At 62.9% G+C, this 21,497-nt stretch overlaps 3 protein-coding genes across 5 annotated transcripts; 1 reads left to right on the top strand and 2 right to left on the bottom strand.

Moving 5' to 3' along the window:
• The first annotated feature begins 1,297 nt into the window (after positions 1–1,297).
• On the top strand, positions 1,298–8,571 carry KMT5C (lysine methyltransferase 5C). Of its 2 annotated transcripts, none has more exons than XM_069549457.1 (9): positions 1,298–1,443; positions 3,086–3,344; positions 3,524–3,689; positions 4,056–4,165; positions 4,962–5,125; positions 5,241–5,260; positions 6,845–6,981; positions 7,074–7,234; positions 7,414–8,571. In XM_069549457.1, the coding sequence occupies exons 2-9, from the start codon at positions 3,235–3,237 to the stop codon at positions 7,911–7,913; spliced, it is 1,368 nt and encodes a 455-aa protein (XP_069405558.1). In that variant the 5' UTR covers positions 1,298–1,443; positions 3,086–3,234; the 3' UTR covers positions 7,914–8,571. The 2 variants fall into 2 exon arrangements, with proteins under 2 accessions (XP_069405558.1, XP_069405559.1); XM_069549458.1 differs by having other exon boundaries at positions 1,332–1,443; positions 7,074–7,174.
• Positions 8,572–13,387: 4,816 nt separating this feature from the next.
• COX6B2 (cytochrome c oxidase subunit 6B2) lies at positions 13,388–15,330 on the bottom strand. Of its 2 annotated transcripts, XM_069552392.1 has the most exons (4): positions 14,663–15,330; positions 14,444–14,569; positions 13,689–13,789; positions 13,388–13,594 (listed from the first exon to the last, which is right to left on the bottom strand). In XM_069552392.1, the coding sequence occupies exons 2-4, from the start codon at positions 14,553–14,555 to the stop codon at positions 13,541–13,543; spliced, it is 267 nt and encodes an 88-aa protein (XP_069408493.1). In that variant the 5' UTR covers positions 14,556–14,569; positions 14,663–15,330; the 3' UTR covers positions 13,388–13,540. The 2 variants fall into 2 exon arrangements, with proteins under 2 accessions (XP_069408493.1, XP_069408494.1); XM_069552393.1 differs by having other exon boundaries at positions 14,444–14,740.
• GARIN5B (golgi associated RAB2 interactor family member 5B) lies at positions 14,674–21,171 on the bottom strand. The gene is made up of 11 exons (XM_069552482.1): positions 21,022–21,171; positions 20,675–20,829; positions 20,310–20,568; positions 20,059–20,083; positions 19,814–19,875; positions 19,592–19,695; positions 19,448–19,497; positions 19,263–19,345; positions 17,430–19,078; positions 15,075–15,153; positions 14,674–14,736 (listed from the first exon to the last, which is right to left on the bottom strand). Exons 1-11 carry the CDS (start codon positions 21,169–21,171, stop codon positions 14,674–14,676), a joined length of 2,679 nt encoding a protein of 892 aa, XP_069408583.1.
• Positions 21,172–21,497: the final 326 nt, after the last annotated feature.

Raw genomic sequence — 21,497 nt, 5'->3', positions numbered from 1 at the left:
GATCTTCCCAACCCAGGGATCGAACCCAGGTCTCCCGCATTGCAGGCGAATTCTTTTACTGTCTGAGCCATCCTTGGCGGAAGTGGGGGGGATGTGCCTAAGTTGGGGGTGTCTCAGATCTGAGGTTAAGTCCTAGTTGGGGAAGGGACAGTAAGAACAGAAGGTGAGAGCCTGGAAGCACAGATGAAAGACCCTGGGGAGGGTGTTCAGGAAGATCTCTCAAAGAGGGCTTCTCATTTTATAGACGTGAGCCTCGGGCCCGTAGAGAGCAAGCCATTTCTCCACAGTCACAGAAGGGCTGTTTGCAGAAACCAGCTTCAAACATTCATTCCTTCAGCACAAATTAACAAAGCACCTAGTCCATACTGCACATTGTTCCAAGAGCACAGAATATTTAGCAGTCAACAAAACAAAGACCGCCTGCTCCAAGTGTGGGGCTTATTATTCTGAGCGTAATTATGATGAATTGCTAATTATGTTCGCTTCTAGGATTGTAGCAGGAGGGTGATCCCTATTGGGGGCGTCGGGGGGGGGTGCCCCATGAGAGCGCCCCATGAGTCACGGCTTTCTCCAAAGCCCCCACTTCCGTCTTTCTGATCGATTCACCCAGAGTGTTATTGTGGTTATTCAAAATTAAACAGGGTTTTTTGGGGGACGAGAAGGTGATCTAGAACGGGGAAGGAAAGGAAAAGCCCTTTGTACTCGGCAGGGTTGTCAATAAAGTTTTGTCGCCTTGGCAACCGCAGGTCCAGCCGAGTCGGGGGTAGGGGGGATGGAAAGAAAGAACAGAAGTGCGCGCGCATTCACCCCCCTGCCTGGTCCGCCGCGGCTTTCCTGCTTTCTCCCTCTGGTGGCCGAAGGTTTCGCCAGAGAAAGAGAACAGGGAGGGCGTTACCCTAACGGTAATAGGCGGAGACCTTAGCCAATGGAAGCATGAGTCGTTCCAAGGCCAACCAATCACACTAGGGCTCTGTAGCCGACGGAACCCTCCCTCTTCCCTCTTGTACCCAAATAACCCGACCCAAACCCGAGTTTCTCCCGGAACGACAGCGCTTTCGGCCAATGAGAGCGTCAACTTCTGGCTGTGGGCGGGGATACGTCTCCATGGCAGCAGCGGAGGGACAGGGGTGGCAGCCACTAGGTGCAGTTGGCGGCGCTTTGACGGCAGCGCGGGCGTGGCGGGGTTCTGTAGGGGCACCGAAGGGGGGCTATAGGGGCGGGGCAGAACGGAGACTGACCAATGGGGGCGGTGCAAACTTCTAGGCAATTGAAGAGTGGCGGAGACGTTGGCCAATGGGAGGCCGTAGTGGCCGTGACGGGGTGGGCCCGGCGGGGCTAACTGGAGGCGCGGCGACCCGGTCTGACGAGAGCTGGAGGAGGCTGTGGGAGGTGGTGGCAGCCGCGGCGCGGGCGCCTGAGGAGGAGGAGGAGGAGGAGAAGCGGGTGAGGGGCGGCGCGGGGCCCGACCTCTGAGCCCCTTCTCGGCCCCCGCCCCGCGCCGCCTTGGCTCCCGGTCGTCCCCAGCCCCGTCTGTCCCCTGGCCCGCCCGCCCCTCCTCGTGCCCAGGCGCCCACGTCTCCTGGCCCTTTGGCGAGCCTCAGGCTGCTCTCGGTGCCCAGCCCCTTCCCTGTGCTTCCTCCCCTAGTTTCCTCCTCGCGCTTCAGGCCCTTCCTTGGACCCTCAGCTCGCCCTCTGCCCCTGCACTCCCGTCCTTGGCCCTCAAGCGCGTCCCCTGCACTCTCGCCGCCTGCCCAGGCCCCTGGAAACCACCCCTCCCCCAAGGTCTTCCCCAGGCCCGTGTCTGCTCCCCCCAGTTTTCCTCAGCACCTCAGCCCTTTAGGCTGGGTTCTCACTGCCTACCCAGGCCCTACCCTAGAGCCCGGGCGTGCTCCTCGCGGCTCTTCAGGGTTCCTTCCTGGAGCCCCAGGACTCCCCCTGGCCCCGTTTGCTTCTCCAACCCCGTTGTGGAACCCCTGGACCGCCCCCCTCTACCTTCCCAGGACCCTCCCTGCACCTCCAGGTCCTTCTATGCTTTCTCTGGACCCCTGGTTTCCCTGCTGGCTTTTCCTGGGGTCCTCGCTGGGTCCCCAAGCCTCCCCGCGGGCAGCCGGGGCCTTCTCCCTGCCCTGGCTCCCTCCCTGTGGTGTCCGCATTTTGCCTTTACCCCCTCGCCCCTCTGCAGCTTCAGTTGCGTCCCAGCGCCGTCCCGCAGCGCCCCCTCTTTAATTTTCCTCTGCCTTGGGGTCTCTGCCCCCTTTCCCAGCCGCTGTAGCGCCCCTTCCTCGCAGTCCCCCGTCGACTCCCCGAAGCACCCTGGTGTGGGTGCCTGGCAGGCCTCCGCCGTCGGGGTTAGGAGGCTTGTTTTCGTTTTGCTAATCGCCGTCCTTCTCCCGTGTTTTTTCTGGGCCTCCTCTGCCTCTCCACACGTTCCTTTTCTCTCCCCCCTCCCCCTGCTTTGTCCTCCGCGCCCCTCCCCCGGAATCCTTGGAGAGAGAGCAGGTGCTGGAGCCTTCCTCGCCTTTCCCTCCCCTCACCACCCCTCCTCCTCCAGGCTGCCTGAGGTTTCACCCCGAGCCTTCCGAGGAGGGCTCCCGAGGGCTGCTGGGGAGGGGGGTGGCTGCCGAGGCCGGGAGAGTGGGGATGGGCTGAGGAACGAGCGGTTCTGGCCGGGCAGGAGCTGCTGCTGGGGGCCCCCTGACTCCCACCTCCTGCAGGACTAAGCCTTCAGGGTTATCCCAGACTGCCAATTAATCAGCCTTCCCTGGTCTGTAGGGACCTTTGCGTGCCTTCAAGCGCGCGCGCACCCGTGTGTGTGTGTGTGTGTGTGTGTGTGTGTGTGTGTGTGTGTGTGTGTACGTGTATATGGGAGTCCTAGGGAATCTGCGTGCACGCATGGGGTCTGTGAATGTGTGTGCGTGGGCAGGGGCGGGGGAGTTGTCATAAGCGGTTTATGCCTGTGCTCAGGAGGCTGCAGAGGTGGCTGGCATCGTTGGGAGGGGGGTCTCCCCAGTGTCAGAAGCACTTGTTGCATTTCGCCTTCACTGAGAGCCCTGCGAAGTCAGTACTGCTTCTCCCCGCTTTATAGATGAGGAGGCCAAAGGGCCTGCCCCAGGCTCACAGGGCTCACAAGTGGCAGAGAGCAAGCATACACACGGGATCCCAGCGCTGCGCCCCTGCCTCGCGTTCCCCACCCCCTGCTGCCACCACCAGAGGCAGCATGGTGCGTGGGGCACCATGGGGCCCGACAGAGTAACCGCCAGAGAACTGTGTGAGAACGACGACCTGGCCACCAGCCTCGTCCTGGACCCCTACCTCGGCTTCCGCACCCACAAGATGAACGTCAGGTGAGGCGACCCCGGGGACGGTGGACCCAGGGATATCGGAACCCGGGACCCCTGTCCCGCCACCACCACCCCTCTGCCCCATCCTCCTCTCAGCTCCCAGTGGGGGGGGGGGTGGGGCCTGGGAAGGCCCGCAGGGAATAGGCCAAGGCCCTGGGACCCAGGCCTGCCCTCTCCCCCAGCCCCGTGCCCCCCCTGCGACGACAGCACCACCTGCGCTCAGCTCTGGAGGCCTTCCTGAGGCAGCGGGACCTGGAGGCTGCGTACCGGGCCCTGACGCTGGGAGGCTGGATGGCCCACTACTTCCAGAGCCGGGGCCCACGGCAGGAGGCTGCCCTCAAGACCCACGTGAGGGAGCCCTTCCCTTTCCTCCCCTTGGCCCTCATGTTCTGTCTCCCCCACCTGTCCCGGGCCCTCCGCCCTATCGGGCAGACCCTCAGCGCAGCCCCCCAGGACTCCCTGACTTCCTATCCATTGGGACCATCTAAAGCAAGGCTCAGAGACTGCTAGGACAGGCACGCTGGGGGGCCCTCTGAGATGGAGTCTAACCTCTTCATTTGACAGATGAGGAAACTGAGGCCCCAGCAGGGGAAGTGAGCCCCCTGAGACCACACAGTGAGTCAGGGGCAGAGCAGGACTAGAACCCAGGAGGGAGAGGGCCAAGGACGACCCTGCCCCAGCTCCTCACCCCACCCACCCCCTCACCTCCCCCAGATCTATCGCTACCTCCGCGCCTTCCTGCCTGAAAGTGGCTTCACCATCTTGCCCTGTACCCGTTATTCCATGGAGACAAATGGAGCCAAGATTGTGTCAACTCGTGCATGGTAAGAGGGCAGGGTTCGCAGCCCAGGCCTTGCAGGAGGCATCTCTCCCCAGGGACAGCTGGGTGAAGACACCCCCCTCTCTTGTGGAGGAGACCCAGCACTGTGGCAACAGGGCCATGTAGATGTCAGTGTTGAGAGAAAGGAGGCAGGGCCTGGCCCCCAGGACCCCCCTGGCCTACCACAGCCCTCAGGAGATGAGACCCCCTCCAGCGACCCAGGCTTCCCGGGGCTGCTGGGAAAGGACTGACCTTGTGCCCAAGAGTGCACTGCTGTCCTTTCTCTCATCCTCACCAGACTCCCCCCCCGCCAAGTAGCAATCACTGCTGGATATGAGGGCCGGACAGTAAGCAAGAGGAACCTTGCCCTCTGCATGCAGTCTAGTGAGGAGGGAGGTGGTAGTGGTGCAAGCTCACAGGGCTGACCACAGCTGCGCATCCTGAGCCTGCCTGGGGATTTTGAGGGTGTACTTGGGAGCCAGGCCGAGGCTGAGACCCACAGAGTGACCGAAGGGTCTAGTGAAGAGCCTGGGGTGCCTGGGTTGGGGGGTCTTCCAGGCAGGACTGGACCGCGGGAAGCTGAGGCAGTGGGCACCGGAGGAGCCGAAAGCAGGAGAGGATGCGCACCAGGCATCTGTGGGTGTAGGGCAGCAGTGTGACTTTCGGAGACATTTGGGTGGTGGAGCGCGCTGGCCCGCATCAGTTCTTCCCACAGGAGGCTTGGGATGAGAGGCCCCTGTCCCCAGTGCTGGTGGCTGGGGAGGTACTCACTGACCCACAGCGAGCCGGCTTCTTGGCAGGAAAAAGAACGAGAAGCTGGAGCTGCTGGTGGGCTGCATCGCGGAGCTGCGGGAGGCCGACGAGGAGCTGCTGAGGGCTGGGGAGAACGACTTCAGCATCATGTACTCGACCCGCAAGCGCAGCGCTCAGCTGTGGCTCGGCCCTGCCGCCTTCATCAACCATGGTGGGGGCGGGGCTAGGGGCCGGCCCAGGCGGAGGGGCGGAGGGGCGTGCCCCAGTTTTCTGGCTCCTCTGACCCGAGTCTCTTCTCTCCCCTGCACCCCCACAACTGGCTCCAGACTGCAAACCCAACTGCAAGGTGAGACCTGGGGATCCCACATCCGGGGAGGAAGGGGCACGTGGGGAGGAGCTTTCGGGTCAGTGAAGAGCTAGAAACTGTCGGGGGTCTCCCTACCTGACCGTGCAGCTTCCCACCCGTCCTTGCCCGTGCTGGGAGGGAGGAGGGGCCTCTGGTAGAGCCACACTGGGACCCAGTCACACTGCCACCTGCTGGCTGCAGTGCCCCCCTCCGAACCTTGGCCGGGGGCGGGGCCGGTTGAGGGGGAGGGTGGTGGTGGGCAGACCCGAGGTGCCCCTGCCTGTGCCTGTTGCCCGGCCTCCCAGGCAGAAGCCCCTGCAGCTGTGATGATAGCAGGAGGCGGGGGAGGCCCCGGGAGTGAGGTCAGAGAGAGCCCTGCCCTCCTGGAGATCCAGGGCTCCTCCTGATAGGAGGCCCTGGGAGGCAGAGAGAGGCCCCCCTGTTCTGTGTGTGTGGAGGACCGAGTGCGTGGGAGGGAGTTGAGGGGTGACGCCCAGCAAGGCCTTGGGCGTCTGCCCTGCAAGTGTGGGCCTCCCTGGCCTTGGCCATCCTCCAGAGCCCCCCACGTGAGGAGGTTGGAGTCCTGGCTGCACCGCCCAGGCCCTGGTTTCTCTTCTCAGATGGGAAAGGATGAGAACTTGCCTGCTGGCACAGCTGTGAAGGCCGCTGAGTGTCAGTGTCCTGTGGGGTTTGGGGCACAGACAGTGGGTAGGAGGGAGAGGAGGCAGGGCTTGGTGAGGGGGGTGCCAGCCCCCTCGTGATGCAGAGCCGAGGCTGTACCAGTCAGAGCCAGGCGCTGGAGGAGGAGGAGAGTTTTCCCAGGTGTTGAGGGCAAAGGGGCGCGCGCTAGGGCATCTCAGATGGGGCGTCAGGCTGGAGGGCTGGGAGGCCGCGGCTCGGGGGCTCCCCTCGTGTGTGAGCTCTGTCACCCCATGGCGGCTCCTGTGGGGTACAGGCTGAGGCTGGTGGGTAGCCCAGGGCTGGGAGACCCTGAGGGGCCGGCTCCAGAGGGGTCTTAGGCACGGAGGGAATGCGGACACCTGGCACCGCCTGCTTGGGAGATGCCGGGCAGCTGTCCTGGCGTCAGGCAGGCCAGAGGCCAGGGCCACTCCCAGGTGTGTGTCAGCCTGGGACGAACAGACCAGCAGACAGATGGACAGGCGGGTGGGTGGGAGTCCCGCCTCTCCCAGGGGAGGAACCTAGAGGCAGGAGCAGCCAGATTGAGGGGGCTGGTGATCCTGGACTGGGGCTGGGGGTGGGCCCGGGCCTGGAGAAGGGGAGGCGGCAGAAGCAGGCGGTGCGGGCCGGCCACCTAGGAGCCAGGGGATGGGCCGGAGGGAGCGGTTCCTTCGCGTTGCCAGGCCTGGTTAGGTCATCGTCCTGCAGTGAGGGCGGGAGCAGGCAAAGCAGGGGGGGATCAAGGAGCCTGCGCTGAGGGCAGGCCCTGGGCAGGGCGCGTCCCAGGGCTCGGCCCCTGCCCATCCCAGGGGCAGGCGGTGAGGCCAGGGGCCCAGGCCAGGCCAGGCGGTGGGGGCGGGGAGCCAGGCCACCCGCAGGGCGGGGCACTGAGCCTCTGGCCCCCAGTTTGTGCCTGCAGATGGAAACGCAGCCTGCGTGAAGGTGCTCCGGGACATCGAGCCGGGGGACGAGGTGACCTGTTTCTACGGCGAGGGCTTCTTCGGCGAGAAGAACGAGCACTGTGAATGCTACACCTGCGAGAGGTGGGCCAAGGGCCTGGGGGCCGGGAGCCGGAAGTGCATCCTGGGGGGGGCGGGGGCCCAGCCCTCCCTCCTCACCGCCCTCCCACCCCCAGGCGAGGGGAGGGCGCTTTCCGACTGCGGCCCAGGGAGACCCTGCCACCCCGGCCGCTGGAGAAGTACGAGCTCCGGGAGACCAAGCGGCGGTTGCAGCAAGGTCTGGATGGGCCCCGGTCCTGTGCCCACCCACCCCCGCTGCGCCGGGACCCCTTCTGCGGTGAGCACGGGGTGGGCGCTGTCCGCGGGCCCGTCCCCTGCCCCGTCTTTGCCCTCCTCCTCTCTTGTCCCTCCAGGAAGAGCCTTGGAGGCGGCCAGCCTGAGCAGGAGCCCTGCGCCCTTGCAGGAGCCCTGCTCACGCAGCTGCCCTTTCCTCTCCCCTCCCCCGGGCCTCCACAGCCGCCTGCCAGCCTCTGCGCCCCCTGCCCTGCAGCACCCGACTCGATGCCTCACCCCTCTGGCTCCAGTGGCTGCCTCAGCCCCAGCTCCGGGTGCGTCCCCGGAGGCGCCGACGCCTGCAGCCCCGGCGAGCCCCGCCGCCTCCTGTTCTCCGAGCTGCCCGCATCTCCCTGCACCAGTGGGGAGGCTGCGGCCCCCACTGCTGCCTGCGGGCGGAGGCCCGGGTGGCCCTGGGTCAGGCCCCCCGTGCCTGCTGGGCCCCCCAGCAGGACTGGCACTGGGCCCGGCGCTACGGGCTGCCTTCTGTGGTCCGTGTGGATCTGAGCCGCGTGGCGCCAGCCCTGCCTGCCACTGCCAACCCTGCCCCTGCCGGGACCCCAGGCACCATCGCTGTCCCCAAGCAGGCCCTTGCCTTCACCCCCTTCTCCCCACCCAAGCGCCTGCGGCTGGTGGTCAGCCATGGCTCCATTGACTTGGATGTCAACAGTGATGGGCCGTGATGGGCTAGACAGGGAGACCTGGGCCCGGAGAGCAGGGTGTCCTTCCTGGTCCCCTCCTGCCCAGCTTCTCGGGGAGCCACCTCCAGAAGGAACTCTTGAACCTTTGGGAAGGAATTGACCTTCGACTCCAGCACAGCTTTGACCTGGGGGCAGGTTGGCTTGGATACCCCAGGGATCTGACCCCTGACCCTTTGTGACTGCTGACCCCTGAGCCACCCCCACCCTGGCAGGGAGCCCTGGCTACTGCCCCCTCCCCGCCCCCACCCCCAGCCCGGCCTGCAGGGCTGAAGGAACCTTCCCTGCCCACCACCTGCCCAGGGAGCAAAGCCATAGGGGTGGGGCTGCCCCATAGGCCTGGGGGAGGTGGGGCTGGCTTGGGTGACCTCCCTAGACATTGCCCTGTGGGGGAGGGGTCAGTTTGCTCTCAGCCTGTGACTGTCTGAGTGGGGGGCGAGGGGGGTTGGCCAGGGGCTTGTCCCCACCACCCCTGTGGGTCTCAGGGAGGCCGGGTGCGACCTCATCTTTCTCATGGTGCTATCCCTGGTGCTACTGGGGTGTGGGGGGGTCTCTCCGCTCCCCCACACCAGAATGGGATATGTTGGGGGGTTGGAAGCACTTGAACTTTTTATTTTATTTTATTAAAATGTTGTTATAAGCAGCGCTCTTGGAAGCATTTCATTTTGATTTATGTTCTAAGGAGATGTCCTTTGGGAGGGTGAGACCCTATACCTTGATGGGGAGACCAGACTGGGAGAAGACAGCCCAGACTTTGGCCCCTGAGAAGCTTGGGAGGGTGAAAGGACAGTGGACTCTGAGGATGGCCAAGTACAGAGGCTAGAATCACACTACCACACAAACTGTGCTTGTGAAGAATGCTTCCAGACCCATCATCTCATGCAGGAGGGGAGTCTGCCCATTTTCCAGATGAGATAACTGAGGTCCAGCAATTAGAGTGACTCACCCTGGGTCACGTGGGGCCAGATCACCCTTGTCTGAAGTCAGAGTCCCTCATGTGTGTCATCTGGGTTGGCCTAGCTGCATGAGGCCAGGACAGTGAATCGTCTGCTTTCTTGAGATCCAGTTCTGTTCTCAGTTCCCTGACCAGGGATTGAACCTGGGGCCACGGCAGTGAAAGCCCAGAATCCTAACCCCTGGACCACCAGAGAATCCTCCCACCACCTTTTAATTCTCCCCTCAACCCCCTTTTACAGAAATACTAACAGCTGACAATTAGTGCTTCCTAACACCAGGCGCCCCCACCAACCCCCTGCAAAGTGTCTTGTGGACATTTTCCTTGTTCATTGAGGCCTCATGACCATATCGCAAGTGTTGGGGGTCAGGTGTGGGCTGCAGGCCCTGGTTTATCTCCTCCATGACAACCATGGAAAAGTTTACGCTGGAGGCTGACAAGGCCAGGCTGTGTTGGTGAGGAACGTGGAGGGCCTGATGGAACTGTCGAAAGACCCGGGTGGGCCAATGGGGTGGCCAGTTCAAAGCAGGTGACTATTCTTTTTAACTTTAAAATTTGTTTCATATATGTTTGAAGTTTGAAATGAAAGTTACTCAATTGTGTCTGACTCTTTGTGCCCCATGGGCTGTGGCCCATCAGGCTCCTCTGTCCCTGGAATTCTCCAGGCAAGAATACTGGAGTGGGCTGCCATTCCCTTTTCCAGGGGATCTTCCTGACTGAGGGATAGAATCCAGGTCTTCTGCCTTGCAGGCAGACTTTACCATTTGAGCCAGCAGGAAAGACCATTTATGTGTAGCCTGTTTGATTCCTTTTAGAACGAGAAAGTGTCTTTTTTTCCATGAGAGTCCTGCTGAACCTTGTTAGCTTTCTCCCTGAGGTTAAAAGTAAGGAGGGAGAGGGCCTCCCAGTCAGCAAGTGGCAGTGAGGAGGATGAAGAGAGACGGCTGACACAGTCACTAAGGAACCCGTCCCTCTAAACAAGCAGAAGTCCATGCCTTCTAGACAAATGTGACAGCTGAGCAGGAGTCAGCCTGGATGGACGCTGGAGGTTCCAAGGGCCCCGTTTCCCATGTAGAAACTGCACATTCACATGTGTGTTCTGAGCCCAGAGGGCTGAGAGCCTTCATCCAACCCTCAAAAGCGTCTGGACCCTAAAACAATGGAGATGAGAAAGCAGTGATCGGGTCTCTCATCCTCAGCACTGCTGCCGCCTTAAGCTGCCAGTCCTGTGTCTCAGGACCAGGGCTGGCCTCTCCAGCCTCCACCCAGAGATACCAGTAGCACCCCCTCCGTGGTGACAAAAATATCTGTGGTCCTTGCCAAATGTACCCCTCGGGGCCAAAGCCAGTCCCCTGCGAGACCTGTGGGCTAGGGTGACAAGATGATGGGGAAGGAGGTAGGTAGGTAGTACAACCGACGCCATCACGGCCCAGGCGCCCCAGTGTCTGCCGCCACAGCAGCGCTGCCAGGATGGCCCCGCACCTCTGCAGGTGGTCCCGGAGGGCTGGCGCGTCTGCCTGAGGCTGCAGAGCTGGTACTGCACCGAGCCCACCTTGTGCCGCCAGGCAGATGGAGTCCCAGCCTCGACAGGGAGCTGAGAGGTGTCCCTGTGAGCCGGCAGCCCCTGGAATGTCGGGGTGGATCTGGGGCTGGGCGAGCCCAGGGGGAGGGCCGGAGGGTCAAGGCTCAGGCTGAGAACCCCATCATAGACCGGGGGGCCAGAGCAAGGAAACGGGAAGGTTGGCCGGAAGAGGAGGAGGAGAGAGCTGAAAGAAACGGGAAGTAAGCCCAGAGTCTCAGGAAGTGCCGCACGCTGTGCCTGAGACAGCAGGGGAGCCAGGCAGGACACTCGGGCCTGGCTCCCGTTTCTCCCCTTGAGGGCGCTGTCTGACCCTCTTACCCTCGGCCTCCAGGAGCTCCCAGGTGGCGCTAGTGGTAAAGACCCACCCACCTGCCAATGCAGGAGAAATGAGTTCAATCCCTGGCTGGGTTGGGAAGATCCCCCTGGAGGAGGGCACAGCAACCCACTCCAGTATTCTTAACTGGAGAATCCCGTGGGCAGAGGAGCAGGCCACAGTCCATGGGGTCGCAAAGAGTTGCATATGACTGAGGCGACTGAACACACACCAGGAACTCCAGGGCCCTGTTGATGGGTTTGGTCATCCTGGGCTTGCCTATCGAGAGGGCAACTGACAGTCAGTCACCCCACCACCCGGTGTGATATTGGGCACCAGAACTGGACCGACAAGGCCTTAGGCCATGGGGCTGGCAGGCTTCAGGGCTGGACTTGAACCCATGTTCAGAGCTCATCCAGGCTCTGAGGTCTTTGGGAAAGAGGCAGGTACCAGAGGAGAGGCCGGCTCTGAGCTCACGGGAGGCCGAGGGCTTGGTTCAGCAGTGGCTTTCATGGGATGGTGGACAGAGCACAGCCCCCAGATGGCTCACGGAGCGAACGGTTTTCTGATTCTATGATCCTGAACCTGTCAGGGGAGGCAGGAGCTGCAGAGAGACTGGAAGAGGGTGGTGTTGATGAGAGGAGGCTGGAAGAGGTTGAGGATGGAGAGGAGGAGAGCTGGGTGGGGAGCAGGGATGCAGGTGGGGGGAGGGGTGGGGGACAGGAGATGCCGGAGGCCTCCATTTCCTTTGTCCTGGGAGGCTGACCTGGGGGTTTCAGGATGTAGCCAGGCAAAGCTGGCCCGGGCGTGGTGGAGGAGGTGCTCACAGCCAGAGTTTGGGGCCTGAGAGCGTTGGTCCGCTGGCTGGAGGTGAGGTGGGTCTGGCCCTGCCCTGGGCTCAGGCATCCAAGGGACAGAGGTGGCCAGCAAGGAGGCTGGGCGAGTCAGAAGTCCCAGAGGCGGTGGAGGGATGGGGCCGGGATCCTGGCCCCAGAGGGGAAGAAGGGGGAACGGGAAGGGGCTGCGGCGGAACTGGTGCCTGGGGAGGTTGGGAGGCTGGCTACGGTCGCGGCCGCACAGGTGTCAGGTAGTGCTCGGCACTACCTGGGTGACCTCAGCGAGAGTTCAGACGGCCTCCGGTCCGTGCTGTGACTCAGAGCTTGCCCGCGTGGCACCGCGGCTTGCTTTCTTCCCCGCGGCAGCGCCACCTCTGTGTGGGCCAGAGGTCTGCAGGTCAGCGGAGGTCGCGAGAACGCCTCACACTGCCCCCCCCCCCCCCCCCCCGCCATAGCTTCCAGCCTGTCTGTCTGTCTGAGTCCACACCCTGTGCCCTCATTTGCCCGGGTGCCTTGCAGGTTGCGGTCTGAGAGCGGGAGCCTGAGGCCAAGGTTTCGGTGGAGCCATCGTGGGAAATGGCACGTTGGGGTGTGCCCTGGGGAGGGGGGAGATGAGGGCAGTGTAGAGGGGTGGGGGGGGAAGTGTTCTCCCCCAGCTCGCTTAGCCCCTCCCATCATCCCACCTCTCCTGATAATGGGGTTTTCACCATCTCTCTGCACAGCTGGAGAAACTGAGGTAATGCAGGTCAGGAGGCTTGCCCGGGGAGGGGGGTGTGTGCCCAGGAAGTCATCACATGATTAGTAATAGCCACCTTTGAACCCTGGGGTCGAATGGGGGGCCTATGAGATCACTGCAGGCAGAGTCTGGGGGTCCGGGCTGCCCCAAGAGGCTGACAGCTTCAAGAATAAACAGTCAAATCCACCCCACCCCCACTCCCATGTCCATCTAGGGCAGGACCGGGCTAGAAGCCTCAGGCTCCAGGTTCTGTCAAGGGTCACTCAGCCTGGCTCAGGGCAATGGTGGTGGTGGTGGAGGTGGAGGTGGCCGGAGAGGTGACATATTGAGAGGCATCTGGAATCAGGATGAACCTCAGCATTGTGCCTGAGCTTGGCTGAAGGCAGGCTCAGAGATGGAGTGGGGCAGGGGCAAAGAATAATTCAGCCTGGAGCTCCGGGTGTCTTGGAGGTGCTCACAGGGAGGGGTTGGCAGGAGAAACCGAAGTGACATGTTTGAGCAGAGAGGGCTGCTCCTGGCCATGGACAGGTGCTGAAAAGACCGAGGGGACCAGGCGGGGCACCCTGTTGGGAGAGGCTCAGTGGTGGGTTCCGGGATGTACCGGGAGGGGAGGGGAGTCAAAGAGGATGGGGGTGAGGGAAAGGTGGAGAGCCAGGAATGGTCTGGAGCAGGGAGGGAGAGACGGAGTCAGTGCTGGACGGTATAAACATTGCTCCTCTGTACCTGAGATGGGATGGAGGGGGTGGGACTGGTGGCCCAGGAAGGGAAGAGGACCCTGAGGGACTTGAGTGACAAGTGGGGGACTGAGAGGCAGGACGACCCTGGAGCAATCCTAGCGGACGAGTGCTGGGACTCAGAGAGCCAAGGCAGACCCTGCTGGAGCGGGGGTGAGGTGGGTGGAAGCTGGGGAGGGGACAGGAGGAGCTCCCTCACCCCTCCCACGCCTGGAACCAGTAGTGTCGGCGGCAGGGTACCGGAAGGGCCTCTCGATGCTCCCTCACCTTACCTCACCTTACCGACAAGACATTAAAGAGAAATACCAACAGTAACACCGCTTTATTTGAGGCTTAAAGACGGGACGGAGCGGGGTGAGGTTTGGGGCGGTGGGGCCCATTTTCCGGGAGATGAGAGGATGGGGCGGGGAATGTCACTGGGGCTGATTCTTCGGAGGAGAAGCCGAGTTCAGACCGTTAGATTTTCCCAGCGAAAGTCCCGTCCTTGATCTGCTCTTTCCAGCGCTGCACCTGGGGGTGGGGAAGAGGGGAGTGGGCGCCGTCCTAACTCAGCAGACCCATCCACCCTCGCCCGGCCCGTCCGTGCGGCCCTCTGTCCGCTCACCCAGCTGATGGGGCACAGCGAGTGGTACACGCGGAAGTAGTACTCGCAGGGCTGTGTGCTCTTCCCGCGGCGGTTCATGGTCTTCATGCAGCGATGGTAGTCTGCCGAAGGGGGCGGGGCGGGGCGAGCAGGTGGGTAGTCCCGCCCCCACGGGAGGCCCCGCCCCCGCCGGGCCGGCACTCTCCCCGCCCGCCCCTCGTAGCCACGCCCTCCGAGAGGGCCAGCCCCGCCTCCTTCCCTCAAGGCCCCGCCTATCCTCTCTTCCCTCCCTTCCAGGACTCTGTCACACGCCTCCAAGATCGGCCCCGCCCCTTCCGAGATTCAATCCCAGCCCAACCTGGAGGGCCCCGCTCCGCCCTCCAAGGCCCCGCCCACCTCCCATAACCCCGACCCCTTCACGACTCGGACCTTCCTCTTCCAGGCAAGGCTCCGCTCCTCCCTCGACCCCCGCCTTCCACGGAACGATCCCGCCCCCATTAAATAAGGCCCCGCCCCTACCTGGTAGGCCCCTCCCCCCTCCGAGATTCAGTCCCAGCCCAACCTGGAGGCCCCGCTCCTCCATCGCCCCGCCCCTCCAGGAACGATTCCGGCCCCTCTAAATAACGCCACGCCCCCTTCAAAGAGGCCCCGCCCCTCCGACCGTCGCCGGCTCCGTCTCCACCCCAACGGTCTCCGCGTCCTCGTGCGGGGCGCGCCCCTCCCCGCCTCGCACCTTCTCTCACCCGCCGCCCCTGACCTGGCCCGCGAGGTCTTACCCAGGAAGTTCTGGTAGCAGTTGCGGGTCTGGTTCTGGTTGGGGAAGCGCGGGTCGAAAGGCGGCGTTGGCCATTTCCCCTTGCAGGGCTTTGGGCACTCAGCACCCAGCATCGGCGAAGGCGGCGCTGTGGGGAGGAGTGGGTTCCGTGGGGCCGACCAGCGCCCCTCGCTCCGCCCGGCTCCTGACGCTCGCCCCGAAGCCCAGCCCCCGTTCCCACCTGTCCGGCGCTCAGCAGACGTCGGCTGGTCGCTGGGTCAGCCGTGCCTGTGGTTCCGTCGGGGGTGGCCCTTGCTGCGGAGTCTCAGGGGGTCCCAGCCCAGAAAGCACTACCCCTCGGGCCCGATTGGCTGGGCCCCCCGGAGCCCCAGCCAATGGGAGCCGCTGCGCTGCAGGAAACGTTGCAGGACGCCGGGCTAGGGTCGGTGCGGACGACCCCCGCCTCCGCCGCCCGCCGCCCCCTCTCGGGGCCGACGCGAGCACACAGGCAGCAGGCGCTACTCACTCAGGCCGAGTCTCAGACTCGGGCTTTTAATCTCTGCGAAGCTGGGGCACCACGCGGGCTCTCCCGGGCCTCGGCTCCCGCCCCGTCCCGTCCCCTATATAAACGTATAGATAGCTCTGGTCTCTACCCGACAAGAAGCACCCCGCCCCCGCCCGGCCTTTTCAGCACCCTGCTTCTTACAGTAGAGGTGCACAGCACCTGGGGGCCTGTGAGGAAGAGGAAAGAGCCAGGGTAAGGGACGGGCTCCTGGACGCCAGGGCCAGGTGTCAGGCGTCAGGCGGACCTACAGGGCTCAGGGGCTACCCGGCCCCGGTAGGCTCCTCTGGACACTGGCGACTGAAGTTGAGTCCCTCGCATCCCACTATTGAGACTGCTGCGAGTGCAGCCTGCTGGAGAGAGAGAGAGAAAGAAAGCTAGAGAGGGCTTGGGGGACCCGCGGGGAGAGAGTAGTGAGTGCCGATGGGGGGCGTTCCTGCTCCAGGGCTTGGTAAGCCTGACCTGGAACCCATGTTTCCTCCAAGGTCCCTCCTAGGTTTCCCTCCCTCCTGCCTCCTCTATATCAAGCCTGACTCTGGATCCTTCACCCCAGCATCCAAATGCACTAACAAACATCTCCTTTTTCTCAAGAAGTCCTCTCATGTCCCACATCCCAAACCAGCTTCCTCTTCAGGTTCCTCCTTCCCTTCCAGCGAATTTCTTGGAAAGAGCTGGTGAACCCTTCCTCTCCCATTCCCCTTTACGTGTGTGTATGTGTGTGTGTAACTACTGGGGAAATACACAACCTGCAAAAATTACCATTGTAATGATTTGAAAGTGTGCAACTTAGTGGCATTAAATTGCACTCATAATGTTGTGCAACCACATAGTTTCCAGGACGTTTTCATCACCCCAGAAGGAAACCTCGAATCCTTGAGGCAGTTGCTCCCCACCCCTCCCATCCCTTGCAGCTCCCGGCAGGCAGCCACCAATCTGTTTCCTGTCTCTTGGGATTTGCCTCATCTGGACGTTTCATGCAAACCACATCGTACACAACGTGGCCTTGTGTGTCTGGCTCCTTTCACTCAGCCACGTTTTCAGGAGTTGCAGCTCACTGATCCTGCCCCGTGCTCGCCTGAGCCTGCCCCATTCAGGTCCTCCCTCTTCCCCTCCTTGCTGTTAAATCCAGAGGTTCTGTCTGCCCCCCGACCCCCCGTCTTCCTTCACCTGCTTGCAGCATTCGACACGGCTGCTCCCATGATGTTCCTGGTCATTTTCTTCACTTGGTGGGTTCAGGATGCTTTTCCATGCTCACCCTCTCTGACCGTGTTTCCCCTTTCCCTAAACACAGTGGACCCTGTCTCCGCCTGCCCTCGCTCCCTGGTGACCTCCCAGGCTTATAGCTTGCAGAAGCTGTCCACGTGCGGGCGAGTCTCCACATCATTCTAGACTTGTGTCCAGCAGCTTACCCCACATCCTCACCTGACATCTCAGAGGTGAGATGTCCAGGACGGAATTCCCAGTCTTCTCCCTGACACCTGCTGCACCCACAGCCTCCGCTGCCACACCTTCTGGATCCCAAACCTCAAGGTCACCCTCGGTGCCGTATCAAACATGCACAGCCCATGAGCTGGCCCATGGGTTCAACCATCAGAGCATCTACAGAGCCCCACTCCTCCATACTCCTGTCCCCGCCCCTCTGGTCCAAGCCACCATCACCTTGTGCCTCCGTCACCATGGGAACGGCCTGGCCCACTCCTCTCCCGGCGTCCCCCCGTCCACCTCCACCTCTCCACCCTTCAGCCAGGGAGCATCCTTTCTAATATACGTAAGTTCCAGCCATCCTGCTCAAAACCCTCCAGGGCCACTCAGCAGCGAACCCGCACCACTTCAGGTGGCCTGCAAGGCCCTGCGTAACCACGATTCCCACTCCGGGCCGTCCCGGAGCTCCATGTCAGCCCAGCACATCACGTGCTCTCCTGCCTCAGGGACTTTACCGCGGCTGTTCTTTCTGAAGGGAACGGATTTCCCCAGATGTCCGCACAGCTTCCTCACCTCCCTCCTTGAGATCTTCACACAGATGACACCAGATCACCGAGGCCCTTCTGGACCAACTCAACCCGGTCCCGGAACCTGCCTACCCCCACACCTAATTCTCCCTACCCTGCGGTGTGCCCAGAGCCCTCCCGCCTTCTACCGTACAATACGGTTGATATGGATTCTGTTGTCAGAGTTGCCAACCTCAGCACTACTGCGATCTTGTGGGGCACCATCCCTTACACTGTGGGACGTTGAGGGGCATCCCTGGGCTCCACCCCAAAGATGCCAGGAGCAACCCCCTCCCCGAATTGCTCAGTGCCACGTCCCTAGTGCATAGAATGATGCCTGGTGCCTGGTCGACGCTCACTCTATGCTGAGAGCCCAGAGGGAAGTTAGGAAAGAGGGAGTGAACCCCCTGCCTCCTTGTGGACACCAGGCAGAGAGGATCATGACCACCGCCAAATACCTGGGCGAAGGAGCAAAGGCGCCCAGCTCGTCCTTTATCTTCTCCACCTTGGAGGCCTCATCCTCCATACTCCCGATTTCCAAGAGGGTGGGCAGGAGGATCTCCAGGTTCGACCCCACTGTCGCCACAGGGCCCTGGTCTGGCCCCCTCTCAGGCTCTTGAGACACTCTCCTGGGCTGCTGGGAGACCCTGGCCTCCATCTTTGAGATGGGGGTCAGCGAGGTGGGCGACTCGGGTATGTCCTCCCATCTCGTGGAGGGCAGAGGGATGGGAGTCTGAGAGGCAACATTCATCTTGGGGCTGCTGGCCGCACGCCTGGGGCGAGAGGACACGTTGGAAGGTCCCTTTGAGTCCTGGGGCATCTCCTCCACCCTGACCCCCAACTGCGGCTGCTCCCTGACCCCCACCAGCGTCTCCTCCAGCATGGACAAATGGGTGGGGCTGAGGAGTACTCTGCCCATCGTGGACAAGTCACACCCCTGCGAAGCTGAGAGCCAGGAGGGCAGGTCGACCAGACCTGACCTCAAGGTGGGGTCCTTGGAGCCGGCGATGATCATCAGCTTGGCAAGGGTGAGCCCTTCCACGGAGAAGGGCCTGGTCTGCTCCTGGGGGGCTTCTTGGATGGCCAGTTTCTTGGTCTTGACCCACTTCTTCTGCTGCCCCACCTCCTTGGATTTGAAGCCTGGCATGTCCAGAGCAATCTCCTCCTTCATCGTATGGACCCTGTCCTCCAGCTTGCCCTTGCCCTTCAAGCCGTTCACGGTGATCTCCTGGGCCCTGCGGATCAGGACTTCCTCTGACTTCTTCTCGGTGGTGGTGAAAGGCACCTCCACAGTTGTTTTCTGAGTTCTCGTGTCTACCACGTTCTTCTCCTTGGTGCCCATTAACTTCACCGGCTCTGGCTTCTCTTCAGGCTTCCTCTTCTCAAGCATATCCCCTCCGTGGCTTCTGGAGGGCACCATGCTGACGCTGTCAGGGCCCAGTGTCATGCGGTGTTGGGTGGGTGAGGTCAGACCCTTCTGGGAAGGGGCAGGTAGGAACACAGATTTCCTGTTGGGAGCAGGGTGGGAAACAGCCTTTGGGGAAACACCAAATGTTCCTGGGGCCCTCTGAGATGGCGCAACCATGACTGGGGCCTTCTGGGGGATGGCTGGTGCATGACGGGGTTTCTGAGATGGGCCAGGCACAGCTGAGGCCTTTCGGGGAATGGTTGGTACATGAGGGGGCTTCTGAAATGGGGCCTTTTTGGGAGCAGGAGAATAAGCTGTGGCCTTCTGGGAGGGGCCGGGTGCAGCGGACATCTGCAGTGGAGCAGGCATGGCTGAGACCCTCTTGGACTGGTCAAGGATGAATGGGGCCTTATGACGGGCAGTGGGCACAGCTAGGGGCTTCCAGGTGGGTGGCAGAGGCCTGGCCTTCTCGTTGAAACTGGGGAAGTTGGGAGTGTAGGCGGCCGGGCAGATGGAGCAGCTGGACATGGTGCTGGTCTCAGGGTCCATCAGGTTGTCCACGTGCTGCTGCCACGCGCACATATCCAGGTGGTCGCATGTGCCCAGAAGGGACGTTTCAGGGCTGTGCTCCGAGATACAGTGTAAAGGGGTCTCCAGTAAGCCTGCCAGGCACGTGCCACCCACAGAGTCAGAGCAACCCTGTGGGTGGGGGACGCAAGGGGAGCGGTGGTCAGGCTGCTGGAGACACCCAGACGCCGGCCACAGCCCCTCCGCCCTCAGACCCAGAGGTCCAGGCCCCCGGCCCCTCCTCCCTCAGACCCCGAGGTCCAGGCCCCCTGCCCCTCCTGCGCTGTCTCAAGCATCGCCCCAGCCCTGGATATACAACTGCCTTGGGAGAAGACTCCATGTGGTCTGTTGTGTTGGAAATGATGCTGAAGATGGTCCGAATGGTGATGCTGGGCTTCTCTGGGGGGTTGGGGGAGGGGATGCAGGGAGAAAACAGTCTAAGCCCTCTGCAGAAAGGTCAGAATTTCGGGGGTCCATTCATGGAGGAGGGTGTGTGCTCACCAGAAACTTGGATTTCAGTCTTCGGTCTGCCAGAGGGATCGGGTTGGGGCCTGCAGGGGAAATTTGGTGTGAGTCTGGCAGCTTCTGCACCGAGACCCACCCCCGGCCCCCTTGCCCTGCTGGGCGGTGAGGCCCCACGCCTACTTCTTTTCCGTGGATTTCTTCCTGGCATCCACGTGCTCCAGCTGGGACCACACGAGAGGCAGAGAGTCGCCCACGGCCTGAGACTTGAATTTTCGCTTGAGGGTCTGGCGGTGTGTATGTAGTGAGGGGGTGGGGTGGTCAGGAGGTGCAGCCCCTCAACCCCTCATGCCCCACCCTGCTCTCCCCGACCCCCCACCTCCCCAGGCCCAGCGGCCCACTCACCTTGGCCTTCTGTCTCTGAGCTGTCAGAATCTTGTAAGGAAAGGTGGGCTCGGCAGTCGTGACTGGAAAGAGACAGGGACCCGTCAGGTCAAGGACCCAGGGATGGTGGGCGGAGGCCCCGAGGAGACTCAGGGAGGGGCTCAGCCAGGGGACAGGGGAAGAGAGGGACTGCTGGGGCTCCGTCCACACGTGGCAGAGGAGCTGAGACTGGGGGATGGGCCTAGTGGACACCCCAGCCAGCTCACCTGAATGTCTGTGGTGGGACGGGACCTGTGGAAGGGGAGGGAGGGCAGTCAGGAAGGGGGTCTCCTCCTGGTGTCCATATCTCTCCTACCTCCGCAGTCCAGACCCCCAGCCCCTCCTCCCTCAGACCTGGGGGTCCAGACCCCCAGCCCCCTTCCCAGGGCTCCTATACTTTCGCGGCGTTTGGTCCTGACTCCCTCTGGAATCCAGAACCAAAGCTGCCCCCAGGGGTCTGTGGGGGTCAGGGCCGCACCTGGAGGCGCCAGGTGGAGGCAGGAGGCCCTAGGTGGGAGAGGCCCGTGGGGGGCGTGTGCAGGGTCCTAGGGGCCCAGGAAGTGGCGGGCTGCTGGAGCCGGCTGATCAGGCGTATCCAGCGGTCGAACAGGAAGCCGACCTCGCTGTCGGGGGCGTCCAGCTCCAGGTAGTAGTAGCGGCCTGTGACCAGGCGCAGCTTCAGGCGCCAGGCGGACAGGTCGTGGACGTAGAGGTGGGCCAGGTCCAGCGGGATCATCCTGGGAGGGGGACACGGCGGCGGTAGCGCGCGCGCCGGGCGCTCGGGGGCCGGCGGCGATAGAGCGCGCCCCCCGGCGCGGGGCACGTGGGCGCGGGTGGAGGCACCTGGTGAGGACGAGGTTGGAGCACTCCCTGTCCTCGGGGGGCTGGGCCATCAGCAGCATGTCCGGCAGCACCAAGCCTGGCAGGGAGGCGGCCACGCCCATCGTCACTCGGTTGGTCCTGTGGTGCACGTACACCGGGGCCCCTCGATTGGTCACCTGGGGGGTCCAGGGAGAGGGGCTGGGACCACTCGGGTCTCTACGCTCCTCTGGCTCCCCCACAGCGAGCCTCCCACCCCCATCACGCCTTCCAGCTGCCTCTTGCCCGCCGAATCCGCCAGTCCGAACCGGGGATCTCCCGCCCCTCTTGCCCCTCTTCCGCCTGCCCGCGGGGCGCAGAGAGCCGGGGACCTGGATGAAGTTACTCTCGAACATGGGCAGCGGGCGGAGGGGCAAGTGCTCCCCCTGCTGGAGGGTCTTTTGCAGCTCGCCCAGAGTGGGGACCCACTGCGGGGGGCCCCGGAGTGGCTCCGGACGCCTCCTGTTCCGGAGCCGGTTCATGGCGGCTGCAGAAAGAACGGGTCACCCGGGGGCGCGGAGGCAGGGACCCGGCACCCCGGCGCCTGGCTGCCCCGGCCCCCGCCCCAGCCCACTGGGCCCAGCCTCTCGGACTTCAGCGGCTCCAGCGGGTGGAGCTTCCCCAGGGCTCGGGCATGGCCCTGCAGAGGTGGTCCGCGCCCGCCTGGGGGAGGAGCCTTCCTCGGAGGGGCTTTGTGACCTCATGGACCACAGGTGCGGTGCTTCCCGGGAACTCCTTAGGGACAGTGGGCTCCCTTTTCCTCCTCCTGGGACCCTGCTTCGGAGTCCCAAAGGCTGGGGTGGGCGAA

This window comes from Ovis canadensis, chromosome 14 (assembly GCF_042477335.2).
Source record: "Ovis canadensis isolate MfBH-ARS-UI-01 breed Bighorn chromosome 14, ARS-UI_OviCan_v2, whole genome shotgun sequence".
Lineage (NCBI taxonomy): Eukaryota > Metazoa > Chordata > Mammalia > Artiodactyla > Bovidae > Ovis > Ovis canadensis.
The sequence above is the reverse complement of the archived record's forward strand: the minus strand, read 5'-3'. Positions and strand labels throughout refer to the sequence as shown.